At 40.9% G+C, this 14,658-nt stretch overlaps 2 protein-coding genes across 2 annotated transcripts; one reads left to right on the forward strand and one right to left on the reverse strand.

The window, feature by feature from the left end:
- Positions 1-285: 285 nt before the first annotated feature.
- LOC119116001 (RAS guanyl-releasing protein 1-like) lies at positions 286-9,974 on the reverse strand. Its single transcript, XM_037240995.1, has 17 exons — positions 9,700-9,974; positions 9,049-9,224; positions 6,517-6,622; positions 5,799-5,861; positions 5,203-5,334; positions 4,949-5,102; positions 4,640-4,813; positions 4,082-4,198; positions 3,569-3,844; positions 3,110-3,190; positions 2,866-2,970; positions 2,680-2,789; positions 2,250-2,394; positions 2,089-2,125; positions 1,807-1,941; positions 997-1,313; positions 286-916 (listed from the first exon to the last, which is right to left on the reverse strand). Exons 1-17 carry the CDS (start codon positions 9,810-9,812, stop codon positions 782-784), a joined length of 2,376 nt encoding a protein of 791 aa, XP_037096890.1. The 5' UTR covers positions 9,813-9,974; the 3' UTR covers positions 286-781.
- A 1,220-nt stretch (positions 9,975-11,194) lies between these two features.
- On the forward strand, positions 11,195-14,187 carry exd1 (exonuclease 3'-5' domain containing 1). The gene is made up of 11 exons (XM_037241001.1): positions 11,195-11,344; positions 11,480-11,548; positions 11,619-11,652; positions 11,722-11,783; positions 11,844-11,911; positions 11,994-12,080; positions 12,178-12,282; positions 12,342-12,422; positions 12,501-12,644; positions 12,737-12,928; positions 13,627-14,187. Exons 1-11 carry the CDS (start codon positions 11,221-11,223, stop codon positions 14,014-14,016), a joined length of 1,356 nt encoding a protein of 451 aa, XP_037096896.1. The 5' UTR covers positions 11,195-11,220; the 3' UTR covers positions 14,017-14,187.
- The last annotated feature ends 471 nt before the right edge of the window (positions 14,188-14,658 follow it).

The raw sequence follows: 14,658 nt of genomic DNA on the forward strand, positions 1-14,658 counted from the left end.
CCCCCCCCCCCCCAACCCTTGTCGTGGCACTTTCAATAAACACAAACACCACAATTTCCAACATTTACAACACTGACCATAAAAATTAAAAACAAAAGTAGCGTGTACAAATAAGCAAAAACCACATCTAACAGAAGGTGGGCCTACCAAAGTACAAAACAATTTATCATTTCACGCTTTATGTGAACTGTGTAGTGTTTCACACAATAAAAAGATGCACTTAAAGTCTGTAATGAAAGGCAATTGAACTGCAATTATTAGGCCAACCCAATATTTTTTACAAAATGATACTGTACATATTTCGCAAGCATGTTGCTGCCCAAATCTGATTGAACACCTTTTTTTTTTATGGCACTTAGTTTTTCCTCTACTCCATTTCACCTCGCCAGGCAGGATTGTCGTTTATTAGCAAAATAACATTTTATAGACAGGCATGCACTGTGTTCCAGCAGCATTTAAACCGCCACTCACTGAATAAAAATACAAATTTTGTTTTTTTTAAAGCACATTATTCCCCAAATGAACAGTTAATACTGTTCTGTTGCTTTGGTGAGAAAGCTTTAATTCAGGCAACCAGCACTAGGTGACACTATCACTCTGCAAACAGCTTCCTGTGCACTCTGCATTACAGTGATTTTTTTTTTAATTTCTATAATTAACCTCATTCTGCAGTGATGTTTAATTTAAAAACAAAATACAGTAATACTCTGACTGTGCTTTATTACACTCTATGTTAAATGTTAAAAAGCTGGTCTGATGATACCGTATGTCCTTGACGTGTTTAGAAGGATTTTTCCTCCTCCACAGGATAGAGCGCGTGCCTCTTCAACAGTGTCTTTAACATTTCCACTTCCTGCTCGGAGTCCTTCAACTTACTGTGTAGTGTCTCGTTGGCTTTTTGGAGCCTGTCGTTCTCCTGATTTAAAAAAAAAAAAAAAGATTTATAAGTATCGTGGTGCGTTCAAGTACCATTAAAAAAAGAAGTGTGCCACCCACTGATTGCAAGGCTTCAGTGATGGATTTGTTGTCTTCTTCTGGCTCTCGGGGTTTCTGTACAACAGAATTTCGGTTCTCCCATTTGGCGCAATGGCGCTGTTTCCTCTGCAGCAGCGGGCTGTGACACATTGAGGGAGATAATGCCACCGGGCCCAGAAAAGAGGGATGAGGGCTAGTGGCATCGGGGGACAGCGGCGGACCCTCGGTCTGAGTGGCGCTGTGGACCCGGTTTTGCCTCAAATGGGAGGTAACTGGAGAGTCTGGACTCCAGTCTTTGTTGTCATCAGGCGGGTATTGGAAAGGAAACTCGTCTGAACCTGAATGGTGAGATAGTGGTAGGGGCCTGTTAGTATTATTGGATGTAACATGTTGAGGTGGCAAAATAATGCACATTTATTATATTGGGGTCAACACAAAAAAAGTTGATTGATTAAGTAGGGCAACATTTTAATTGTGTAGACACACACACACACACAGAAAAGATTGCGGTCTAAGAGGAAGGTCATGACTGCAAAACAAAATGACTCAGATGATGTGTCAAAATACAACATTACATTTTTTTTTTCATGTCTAACCTGCAGCTGTATAATGCAAATTTCTTGTCGCAGGTGGGCAGCTTGTAAGTAAAAAGAAAAACAGCTAGAGGGAAACCAACCACCCACCCATAGCAGATAACCTTTTCGACTCTTGGAAAAAAATAAAACCAAAACGTAAATGAATTTGCGATTCTATGCGCTGCCCCTGGGTCGCCAGTTGCGTAAGTCCTTATAATTAATACCATGAGGGGATAAGTGTGGTGCCCTGACCCACCCTCCGAGGTTCCCGTGGTAACAGGCGTGGAGCTAGGCGTGGGACTGTCGGTGATATTGTTGTTCATTTTGGTGTTCTTCTTGCACTCAAAGGCCACCTGGTCCTTACACAACTTGTGGCAGTTCATCCCGCAGTCTGTGAGAACGCAAAAAAGTCAAAACAGGAACTGTGTTTTACTTGAGGATGGAGCTTTTCTATTTCCTCCAATTAGATTGTGCGAATGGTCGTTATGTCGAGGTTCCCACCCTGAAGAGACCTCGCATGACTAATATCCGACGTTACCTTTGCATTTGTAGCCTTGCTTGATGACACCCCACAGCTAGAAGGAACATACAAAAAGCCAACATTTAACTCATTCACTGCCAATCCAATTAATATATTTGACGTCTATAACCGTCAATGGCACTGAATGGGTTAAGATGATTTTTTTTTTGGTGACTTACGAGTCCCGAGCAGTTGTCGCAAAAGGTAGGCTTCATGTAAGTGGTTTCCTGAAAGTTATGAACAAAGCCTAAGCCCAGTTTGGAGCAGATGACACTGGCCCGCATGAAATAAGCTGTGATTTCATCTCTGTTGACAAGTCCTTCCCTGCACAAACATATTTAAAAAAAAAAAACTGTATTATCAACAAAAAACACTATTTACACTGATAATTTTGTTTGACAGGGATTGCATGGTTTTCTTTGTGGTCTTTAAACATCGCATAATGTCTCGGCGTGCAAAAAAAAAAAAAAAAAAAAACACTCGAAAGTGGTGAGTTTATGGTTAGTTGTGCAGCTACTTGACGCTTCCTGTTGCCGTACGTCTCACTACAAATACCACTTTGCTCTCCCCTGCAGCTGCAAATGAGCGTGCGACCCGCCGAGCACTTACTTGTCTTTGTCCATGACACAGAAAGAAAAGGGGAAACTGGCTGCAATTTTCTCAAAGTCCTCTTGAGAAATGAAGCCGTTCTCGTCGTGATCGTAGTTCTTAAACACGGACTTGGAGGAGAAGAAATAAAGAATAAATTAAATAATGCTCCCAATACTAAAACAAAAATAAATAGGAAAAACTCACGTCCACCATTCTCTGCACATGTTTGCTAATAGTTCGAGGATCCGGTTTTGGAGTCACTCCGGATACCCAGTCGACAACTACTGGAAGTCTAGAAGGGGTGGTTGGCTGATGGAAAATGAAATTATGTTGAAAAATAAGTCTCAATAAGAAAATAGCCTCTTTTTTTTTCTGTATTAGCTTCTCAAATGTGCCGATGGATGTACACAGCTCTGACTTGAGGGTGTTAAATGGCTCTATCACTCACAGTGGCTTTACAGTTCTTGGGCTCCCGGGCGTAAGACAGTTCGTAGATATCATCTTCGGTATAGTAAAGGTCCAAGGACAGCTGAGAGACAGAGAGAGAGAAAGAGAGAGAGAGAGAGGATTGGTCACATTGTAGAAGAGCAGATTTTCAAGGACATACTGTATTCATGCAAAACACTGCGAGGATGACACACAAGTACAACGTAGCAATTTGAATTCCCTCTCATTCACACTCGGTTTGCCACCCACACACACACACACACACACACTCATGGATCATAGACTCTCATCTCACCCACACGCATGCCAACAAACCACATGCTGGAATCGAGGCAGCCGCAAACGATTACTTTGCTTGTCGACTAGTCACCGATGCTAGTCATGATTAATCGGCTAATCGGATCGTATGTAACGTATGCAACGATATATAACAAACAACATGTTGGCTATGAATTTATACCGTGAGGAGATGGACCAAGTCCTTGTTGGCGTCCAGCCTGGGTGGGATCTGCTGGAGCTGCATCAGCTCATTGATATGACTGTAGAGCGCCTGCAGCTTCTGCACGTTCACTTTATTGTCTTCCACATAGTTGGGCATGGCCTCGTTCACTGAAATCAGGTCTTTGAGGTGCACGCCCAGGATGGGGATTTTAAAACCGGTACACTTGTTGTATGCTTGTCTGTAGTTATCAAAGTTTCGGCACGACGAGAGCAGATCTGTCATTTCGTTTAACACCTGAGGAAGACAGGAAGGACACATTTACTCCACGATGCTGAATATTATCTAAGCCTACTAAAAGTAATAAAGAAATAAGCCAATGCAATTATATCATGCATTTATTATTAAATTAAATTAAATTAAATTAAATTAAATTAAATTAAATTAAATTAAATTAAATTAAATTAAATTAAATCTGTTCTTATTCAATACAACCGTGCTTGGTTTTCTTATGCTTTTGTGATTATTCATTACCTTGATGACCTCATTGGGTACATGAGAGGTGGTGTCCTTCAGTCTGGATATGGAGCTGTGACAAAGCCCTCCCACCACCGCCATTAGCGTGTTGTAGTTGTGCATGAGGTGTAAACCCTGGCGGACGCACACAAACACGTACAAGGTCGTTCAACTGGACACTGCGCGATCCATCGAGATCCAAAACACAAAGCTCGGGATTGTGTTTGTAGTTTGAAGCGATGATAGGCACAAGTTTCAAGTACTTCTGGTTATATAATACATAAAACGGCAGTTACATAAACCACTTAAATTGTTGTTGTTTTTTCACACCGTGTCTCTCTCTCTCCTTTTTTTTTTTTTTTTACTCAAAGCATTTTCAAATCTCATCTCAGCTCTCTAATTCCTGCTGTCACTGGAGAATGATGGTGTGAAATTTGTCTCCACACCCCATGGGTTTTGTGCTCTGCAGCAGGCTGCTGATTTAATGGTACGAACCAGCGCAGGCTAGCAGTCCCGCCGACAACTGACAAATATTTTCAAACGCTCAGACTCACAGTGATGTGACTGAAACTCTACCTTGGCCACGTGGATGAACTTTGTGAAAACTTCGGCTCGAAGCTGAGCCGTCGGCCTGCTCAGCACCATTAGTTGAACCCACTGGGAGACCCCGTTGCACAGAGCAATGGAACGTTCCATCACTGGGATGTCCTTCATGCAACAGTTGCGGATGTAATTCTGGTAGTCTATAAACTGGCGGTGAGAGTAGAGAGTAAAGAGGTGAGAGCAAGAAGCAGCTTGACATTTCCTTTGGAAGGAAATCTGCACCTTGCTTGCAAACCCCCCGAGCACCAAAAGTCATTTATGCTCTTATGAGTGCGCACTTACGGAAATCCTGCAAAATGATTTAAACTCCAGGAAGGTGAGATGCTCAGCCAGTTCAATGGGCTCCAGGTGGTCGAAGAGAAGAGATACCTTCCTCTTTTTACTGCTGTTGGCTTTAATCTTCTGGCTGGCCTTCCACGACCAGTCTCGCTCGTTTCTAGAATACACGATGGCAACAAATTGTGACTCGATTCATTTTTTTTTTTCCCTGGCTGTCGTGCTCAAGCCTCTCAGTTGACAGCTGGTCGCACGCTTACATCCATTTGGTCTCGAGAAGAGAGCAGAGATGCTCCTGTCCCTGCTCCCTGATTAGATCTCGGAGCTGGTCCAAGCTGTCTGACAAGCTGTGGTGCAATCGGAACATCATCCAGAATTCCTGAATCCAATGCCTGGAGGTTAGAGAGGACAATGTGTGTGACGATAGCCATAGCAAAAGGAATGTTGATATCAATTAGTACTGCAACTATTATTTTGGCAACCGATTAATTTGTCGATTAATCAAGGAATCAGATTTACTATTTTTTTTTTTTTATTTTCAAGTTAATTAAAAATATATCAATTCAAGTTGACATTGAAATTAACGATATTCAGTTTTGAATATGGTCCAAGAACATAAATGTTGATCATTGTTTTCCAAAATAAAAACAATTCTTTTTATTTTGAATCGACCCAATCAGTCTGCTTTCATGGATGACTACAGAAATTAGATAACATTTATTGTAGAGAAATCTTGAGCAACAAACAATTAATGGCTTATCAAAAATAACCATTGATTAATTTGGGAATCGATTAGTTGCCGATTAATCGATCAGTCGTCACACCTTTAATATCAGTGTCCAATAAATGAACAAACCTGATGAAGTAGCAAATTCTCTGGCACTCTGCCGGCTGCTCGTTCTCCACGGCACTTTTAAACGTAAAGCTTCTGGTTAAGGATGCCGAACAACATACGATGAACATGAAGCGGCCACACAAAAAGAAGACACGGTGTGATGTGACTCCCAGCCCTCCTAAATAAACGGACTGACATTTGGCAGGAATCATCTTCAAGTGATGAGCATAAAAAGGCTAATGGCGTCATGGGAACAGAAGAAGCGCCTACGCAATCCCAAGGCCGGACTGTGATGAGGAAGCCTGTTAATGGCCCCCGCGTCTCCTCCCTGATCATAACACACTCTCAATCTATTTGATGGATTCTTCTGGGGCCTTTGGGTTCTCAATGAGAGGGTTAAAAATAGCAGAGGGACATTTGTTATTGTGCTCGCTGACGTGGTTTGTGCGAGCGGGCTCCTCTTTAAGCTGTTTATATATAGTTGAAGAGGAGGAGTTGCGTGTACACGGCCGCCAAAGAAACAGAGGTAATTAACACCTGAAACCTCGACACGCTCCTCGGAGAGGCTTTGTGACGGTTCCTGAATGGAGGCCGAGACCCAAAGCCCTTCACCCGCGTTATTATCCCAATATTTCACGCCAGCAACGTGAGCCAAGCAGGTGATTGGCAGTCGCTCTTGACAATTAAATACGGGCAAACGCACGATTCGGAATGTATCTGTGACGTTGCGGAAGGATATAGATCGGTGAGTTTTTCCAGGAGGTCGCTGGAGGAGATGAGAAGGCGATGCATGGTCAGTGTGATGTTCAACAAGTGGCTGCGCTCACTTGTGTAACCGTCTGAATCTGGGGAGAAATAAAAATATATATATATATAAACCTGAGTGTGGATATATTGTTTGATGCAAAATGTATACGCTCAGGGGAAAAAAGAAATATCGTCAGTGACTCATGATCGTCCTTGTTTCACAAAGGCAGAATCTGTGTGATTCATCACAACTGGATTAAAAGGTGCGATGCTGTACAAATGCATTGCGCAGCAGTTGTCAGTAATCATTGCCATGTAAAATCAGCAAGCGTTCCAAATTTTGTGTAAAGAAAATTCGCTCTGTTTGATAACAGTTGGTAGGAGGAGGATTTATGAAAATAAAACTATGGTTTGATTTGAAATTGATCAAATTGATTTTAGTGGTAGACAAATAAATAAATAAAATGATTAAATTCAATTCAATTCAATTAAATTAGAAATCACACAATACTCGGGTGTTGTAACTGGAGGATTTGTATGATGTGTATGCAAACTTTTGCCATCCCTTTTTCCCAGGCGGGGAAACCACTGATGGAGACACTCTAATAAATGATGTCATAGAGGCCATTGACCTTTGGAACTACGTATGTAGACTTACATTTTATGTTCCTCTTTTCTACCAATTTGCACTCAAGCACTTCCTCTATTGTCATGACAGACACAAAGCAAAGTAAAAAAAAAAAAAATGCACCAAAACCGCACAACACCATGCTGTGCCACGTTCCAATTTCAGAGCGTGCAAACCTTTTCCTGACCATTTATCTTCTGAGAAAAACCACCGTCGCGGTGAACACAGAGAAAAGACACTCAACGAGATGACAAAAAAATGCATCACAATAATTTCAAGCGTTCCATCTCCTCAGGAGAATTTAAGACACACTTTTATCACCTTGGATATACTTGCCACTTCCATGGCAACACATTTTCCAATCTGTGTTATCTGTAAGCAACCAGCCTCTCCCGCCTGCTCTCTCATATCCTGCTTGGGCAGTATTTCCGTTGGTGCCACTCAGCCATTACCTGAATTTTCACTCGAAGCTTCCATTTCATTTGTTTACTACTTTTATAGCCACCACAAGCATCAAAGTGAGAGCCATAAATGGACAACAGGAAAGGGATGATTCCGCGGAAGGTAAACAATGACCCCATGCTTGTTTTGACAACCACTAAAGGGTTGTTTGTTGGGGTAAATCCCTTTTGGGCTATCTCTCGACGCTTGGAAAATGAGGAAAAACGCCCACGGTGGTGGAAATGCACTTTTAAGGTTATCTTAAATGCTCATCAGCAAACTCCAAATCTGCGTGTGGCTTTTTCCTTCTTTTGAAATGTTATCAGATGGAATGATGATCCTTTTATGGTTTTTCTTTGAAATCTGATTAACATTTAGACTTGAAGGGAGGTGGTCCATGTTTGAAAATAGAACATGATGTCAGTATTTTTTTCAATAGTTTGAAATAATCCAAGTGGATGCTTATGGTTAAAATTGATTTAAAAAAATGGGGGTGCACCAATAAATAACTCAAAGCACAAAGCGAGCGATGATGTCAGTGGATATTGATCGACGTCTCACAGCGGAGTGTTCTTCAAAAGCCGGTCACCATGCGAACGATGCTACATGAAGAGTTGACCTTTAGGCTCAGCAGAGCCTGAAGGTACCATAGGGTCACTTTTCAAATAACTCTTGCCAGCACGCTTATATTGGAAGAGCAAATGGAACTCGCCGACCTTTTTTTTAAGAATTTTTCATCCACAGATATTCATAAAACTACACACTCACGAGTAATACAACAAATGTTGACGCTCCCTAAAGTTCTATTTCCATTTTTCAATTTTTTGTCATTTTCATGCTGATATTTTATGTGGCAATACAAACTTCCACCTGGTTGTAGCTCGCTGCTGACGACCGCTCTTTATGGGATGCCCTTTTATGTGCGGTCCATTGTAACGCCTCCCCCATTGCTCCATTTGCGTAACCAGGGCAACGGCACTTTGAAAGCTTCTCTTTCCAGAGATATAATCACCAAAACTCAGAAAGCTCTCCTGACAACTTAATGAAGCCAATTATATTGGCTTGATTGATCCAACCTACTCAACCAACCTGCGGTGCGCTCGTAAACACCTTTCCTGCCTGGATAAGGCAAAAACATATCATCAACATCTGCAACATAAAATCATACCGGAATCAATCTGCAGATTTCAGTAAGATGACTGCAAGCCAAATCACAAACCTACTTCAACAACAAGTCATCCAAATAAATGTCAAATTGAAATTGCAAGGGAAAGTCAAAATAAAAACAGAAAATGTAGTTGCATAAATGTGCACACCCTCTTAAAACTTGAATTTTACAGTGTTGAAAATGGACTGATCATATTCAAACTCATGCGAGTCAGCAACAGGGGTGCTTAGACTTTTGAAACCACTTCAACATTAAAAACATGTCAAGGAAGGCCAGATAAGGCTTACCAAAGGCCTGCAAACAAGCCTGGATCAGCTCCTCCCAGCTGGCTCCTTTGGCGAGATGGCCTATTGACACTGTGGGTTTCCCCATGGGGGTCTGGACCTGACCTGGCTTGTGGAATTTTTTAGGACGTCCTGGAGGGGAAACTCTCGACCTGGGGCCGGATCCTGGTGTCCCTCTCCTTTTTGGAAATAAACACACAGGATCGCGTCAGATATTTCTTCTGAATATAAAAATATATGTTCTGCTTCTATGCATGCAGTAGTTCACCTTAAATACAGAGTGTGAGTATTTTTTGCCGCAACATCCATCGCACAAAATGCAAAGTACAAAAGATGGCTTGTGTTTAAAGGAACTCCCGTGAGATAGGGTGCATTGTTCTCATTTCCTTCCTCCAACTGTGGGAAATACCACTTAATTACGGACATCCACTTTAGCTTGATGGCTGACCGGCAAATACTAATCTTTTTTTGTCCAACTAAGATGAAAAAGCAACATTTCTTAAATGTTATGCATTACTTTTATTTTTGCTTTAAGAGCCTACGTATCGACAAAATATGCATACACACGTGAAAAACTAAATATACAGAACTAGTGACGGAAAGAATTTGAAAAAGAATTCAATGAAAAGACTCAAATCTTCGTATGACACTTACGCATCGTCTTTCCCCTTGTCGTCCGCGGTCATACTTTCACTTTTGTTGTTGTCTTTTGATTGACAGCCCATGGCGAGGTACTGGGCGACGAGAGGCTGCACTAAGCTGTCCATCTGCGTCCTCCTCGTTGGGAGCAACTGATCACTGTGCTCGCCACACCGGTACTCTTAGCAGCATGCTGCGCACACACGCACACGCACGCACGCACGCACACTCGTCAATGGACGTGACACAAGCAACAGGCAACATTCAGACGCAGCTTGTCTGTGGGCGGGAGGCAGGCTGCACTGTGGCCGCTATGTCATTAACTGCACTGCAAAGTGGGTAGAGGAACTCCTCTGAGCGTCACACTCGGTTGCCAGTCACTTTTCTTGACTCAACTTTCACAGGTGTTTAGACTAGTGAAGACATATTCCTAAAGTATATGATGTAATTTGATCAGGTTTTTTGGGGGGGGGAATCCCAACACCAACATAACTGTCAGATATGATAGAAAATGGTCTATGTGTGTGTGTCTGCTAGGTCAAAATTCAATCAAAAAAGAATCCACATTGAACAATAGGCAGCATTTCAATTTTATCCAGTTTATGCATGTGACAGCATATTAACTTTTTTTTTTCTTATGTCAGTTAAAACAAATGTGATGTGGGCATGCATATCAGAACTTGTAGTTCCAGTTTGTGCATGTGACAGCACGATTAACTTTTTTTTTTTTAAAGCCAGTTAAAACAAATGAGATGTGGGCATGCGTATCAGCACTTTTAGTGTCAACCCAAATTTAATCCAATTCTGATCTGGTTTTATTGTTTTATCACAGCGATGTGCAGCACAAGATGCAATGACAAACCAATGCAATCCAGCACTGATCCATTTTGTGAATATCTGAAATTGAATTAAATCATCTCAAACCCAGTTTAAATCAGATGTGATCAGTAATTATCAGTTGTCGACTTTTTAAAGCAGGTCCATGTCCAAGCAGGTGAGCATACAAAAGCTATAAATTAGAAATGATTGACATTGGATCAAATTAAGTTTTTGCAGAACTACATAAGAAACACATCCAATACTCATTTCCCACATCTTTACTACCTTATTTATACAATGTTTATAAGTATCGCTCATGATAGAACTTATTTTATATGGCTTATTGCAATGTGCTACATGCAATAAGCCTGCCCCCATGTGGCTGAAAATGTACTGTAGTCATATTGTTTAATTTGCTTACACGAGTTACAATAAATAAATTAATAAATATTAACACGTCTTTCAGATGTAAGGTAGCGAAATCAATTTTATTCGAAAAGAAACAAAAAAAAAGTGTTACCTGTAACAATGATTCAACAAATTGTTTTTAAGAATAAGATACATTAAAAAAACAACAACTCTGTATTATTTCCCAAACGCGCGGGTTGTTCTTGAACGCAACATCAAGTTAGCTTGATTGAGGTGATGATGTCCGCGTTCGATAGTTAACTTACTATTGAGTTTATTTAATTTAACGACACTCAAGTGCCCCTCAAAATGGCAGATGATTCATTCTCGAATATATTCCAAGGCAAACGTATTAAAATTACTCTTAAATCGTCGTTTTGCGTCGGCGTTGTGCAACGAATCAGCTCCAGCAAAACGGTGACCCTCACGAACGGTATGAAGTTTTATTTTTATTTATTTATTATTGTAACTATTTACTTAAACAAAATTAAAGCTAATAATCTGTTGCGCTTGAATGACCGAGGACATTAAACAGATCTTTTTTTTAATTGAAATGGTGATTTTTCAGTCGTGTTTGGCGATAATGGCCGCGAACTTCCCGGAAGTAGATTATTCTTCGGCCATGAGTTTGTAAATGGTGAGTACAAAAGCCCAACAAACATCTTTTAAGTGAAAATTCCACCAAATAACAAGCTGTGAATTCATAGTGGAGTTTGCCGATGACGAGGACAAAAAGCATGGGTAAGTCGTTGTCAATATGTCTCATCTTGAAGGCAAAAATTTGATTTAAAGCTGTTAAATTTTGCACAGAAATATTCCTGAAGACCACTTGAAGCTGTCTGAATTCCAGCCATTCAAGACTTTTTACCACGGTCAGTAATCATCAAAATAGAAACACTAATTGCTGATTAATAATGTCTTTATCTTCATAGCTGATGATGATGATGAATACATCAAATTTGAAGTTATTAATGCATTTCATGAGAAATTTGGACCCGCTGTAAGTAGTCCGTAAGAAACACATTAGTTCTCAGGATTCCATACTATACAATCGCTAGATTGTTTGTGATGTTACTTTATAGATGATGCAAATTAAGAAGCAGCATGTGGTTGGCGTTGGGGCTGATGGGGTGGACATGTACAAGCATGGCCGACTGTGTTGGCTTCAGGTGAGAAGTCTGGTGTCTTGCATTTTCAGTAAAATCCCAAACATTAGGTTCACTCAATGTTATCTGTATCTAATTATGTTTTTTGTTTGTGTCTTAGATTGCCACCAAACATAAGGTTTATCTCTTTGACATTCTCTTGCTTGGAGAGAAAGCCTTTAAAAACGGTCTGACTATGATTTTCGAGAGTAAGCGCATACTGAAGGTGAGAAGTCGTACATGCTTTTTTGGGGGGGGCTTTGTTGATTATGTTATGTGACACAGGTCGTTCATGACTGCAGAGCTATTGCCGGGTGTCTGATGACACAACACGGCGTGAAGATGACGAATGTCTTTGACACTCAGGTATATGAGGGGGAAAATGGTGGCAATATGTACATCCTTGTGGTACCATTTTTTTAAAGTTACCTTTACCTTACCAAGGTGGCAGATGTCATGTGCTTTCACTCTGAGACTGGAGGATTCTTTCCTCACAAAGTAAGCACTCTTCATGAACTGGTGAGTCGCCACCTGAAGTTGCCCTCCTCCCACCTCTCCGTTCTAGAGACCAAGTCCCAGTTTACCGAGGTACGTCTTGATAGAGGACAATGCGGGTTACTCCACCTGATCAGTCAATTGTCATGACAGCGGTGTGTTTGTGTTTTTATTTTTAATCGCAGGAGGAAAGCAAGTTGTGGTACAACCGTCCATGTCCTTTACCGTTGCTAAATGTGATGGCGCTGTCAGTGATCCACTTGCAACCTCTCAGAATGGCACTGCTGGATTGTCTTCTCACGGACTACGTGGCTATAGTGGATGTCTACCTCTCAAATAGCCAGTATCCAAATGAAGATTTGGAAAGCATCAATATGGTAGGAATGCGTTTTCCGGGTGGTGCATTGAAATATTGATTAACATTACATTGAAATATATATTGCAAATGTCATTTGGCAATTTAGAAGTGCCATGATGAGGGGGGGGGGTCTATGACTGTTTTTTAAATGTGCACACAACTTGAAAGTCAACTGGGGTCATGGTCTGGATTGTGGTACACTTTTCATGAAATATTTGGTGGGGTTACATTTGGTTGCTGTATCTTCGGGGTGGCAGAAAAAGAGTCACTCCTGCTGATTTAAATTGAAAAAGTGTTTGGTATTATTCTGTCAGTCAGACCCCAAAGGGTTCAGAGTTTTTAATTTGCTTAGAAAATGTAAAAATGATTTCATATGAACCTGTCGGTGAAGCGGGTACGTTGAGTCAATGGATGACATAAAAATTTGTACAAAGAAGATGCCAAGTCTGCCACGCAGTATTCAGTTCTAAAAGGACCAAACCGCAATCACAGGTATGTGTAAAATATTTGTTTGGGTTTTCTTTTTTAGTAACATCAAAATATAATGCCTGTAAAGTAATTTGAGCTTTATAGCGGGATATCCATGTTAGCATTAAAAATGCATGCCATTAATTCGAGCTATAATAAGTCAGTTAGCCCTTCCGTCGATGATCGTTAATGAGATTTGAATTATTTTCACTTTTTGAACAAATTTAAATGCTGTGTTTTCTACCTCAGGAGAAAGTGTTTGACTTGCCGGCCGAGCTCAGGCTGCTGGATCAGATGCACTGCGAGCGTCGGGAGTGTGCCGCCAAACGCTACCCCACTACAGACAAAGGTCTGCTGATTCGTTCTGGTCCTCGAACGGAGACCCCACTCCACACCTCACCTGTGTCAGAGCAACACAAATCTACAGAACCTACCGTGGAACCGCAATCGGCGCCACCGCCGATGGAAGCCGATGAAAACGCCACTTTAGTGGATGTGGCCACTCCAGATCCGGTCCCAGACACCACATCAGAGCAAGTGAGCGAAATATCTTTCGGTGGTGGAGTTAAAGATTTAGCAACGCTTTTGATGGAAGTGATGAGTCCAAGGAGCCCTTCTAGCAAAGAATCACCAAGTTAGAGGCGTAGTAGTAGTCTTTGGGTTCAGGCAGGTCATTTACTGTTCAGACTGCCACAAGCCAAGTATGTTTGTTGGTCTATACATTGACCACTAGATGGCAGTAAACATTTTGTTTTGTTCAACTACTTTGTACATGCATCTGTTTGCAATGTAGAATGATGCCAGTTTTGAGTTCTGAATTAAAATAAGATTTCCCTCTTTCAGATGTGAGTGAAGAGTGATTCTTACGCCACAAATATTCTGTACTTGACCACCATGATGATTCCTGAAATCCATTACAAGAGCTGTATTATTCTGCCTTTACAACATTCATCTGTGTACTTACAGGAAAACATAATAGTAAAAAAGTATTTCTATCGTAAACAATTGATTCAAAAAATTTGACTATCTGCCCTAATCAAATCATAATTTGTAGTGTATATGGTACCCCTGAATGCATTAACAGCCATATCTTACTTTACATAGAGTGATTAATGTCTTGGCTTCCTCCTTTCTTTTAATTGGTGCTGAAAAGCTTAATGACATTGATGGATCTAGTTTTAATTGAGAAAAACAAAAACAATTCAGATCTTTTTTTTTCCCCCACTTGACCAAAAAAAAAAGTAAGTCAGGTGGCCAACATCTGCTATGTTCTCCACAGGC

The sequence above is a fragment of the Syngnathus acus genome, chromosome 22 (genome assembly GCF_901709675.1).
Source record: "Syngnathus acus chromosome 22, fSynAcu1.2, whole genome shotgun sequence".
Lineage (NCBI taxonomy): Eukaryota > Metazoa > Chordata > Actinopteri > Syngnathiformes > Syngnathidae > Syngnathus > Syngnathus acus.

What these genes read in the sequence shown, in the direction of transcription:
- LOC119116001 (XM_037240995.1), bottom strand. Translation starts at nt 9,812, where the DNA reads ATGGACAGCTTAGTGCAGCCTCTCGTCGCCCAGTACCTCGCCATGGGC. An exon ending in GGCTTGTTTGCAGGCCTTTG is followed by an intron (nt 6,623 to 9,048) that starts GTAAGCCTTATC and finishes ATTTCTCCCCAG; the next exon opens with ATTCAGACGGTTACACAAGT. An exon ending in TACCCAATGAGGTCATCAAG is followed by an intron (nt 3,845 to 4,081) that starts GTAATGAATAAT and finishes TGTCTTCCTCAG; the next exon opens with GTGTTAAACGAAATGACAGA.
- exd1 (XM_037241001.1), top strand. Translation starts at nt 11,221, where the DNA reads ATGGCAGATGATTCATTCTCGAATATATTCCAAGGCAAACGTATTAAA. An exon ending in AGAGTAAGCGCATACTGAAG is followed by an intron (nt 12,283 to 12,341) that starts GTGAGAAGTCGT and finishes TATGTGACACAG; the next exon opens with GTCGTTCATGACTGCAGAGC. An exon ending in CCAAGTCCCAGTTTACCGAG is followed by an intron (nt 12,645 to 12,736) that starts GTACGTCTTGAT and finishes TTTTAATCGCAG; the next exon opens with GAGGAAAGCAAGTTGTGGTA.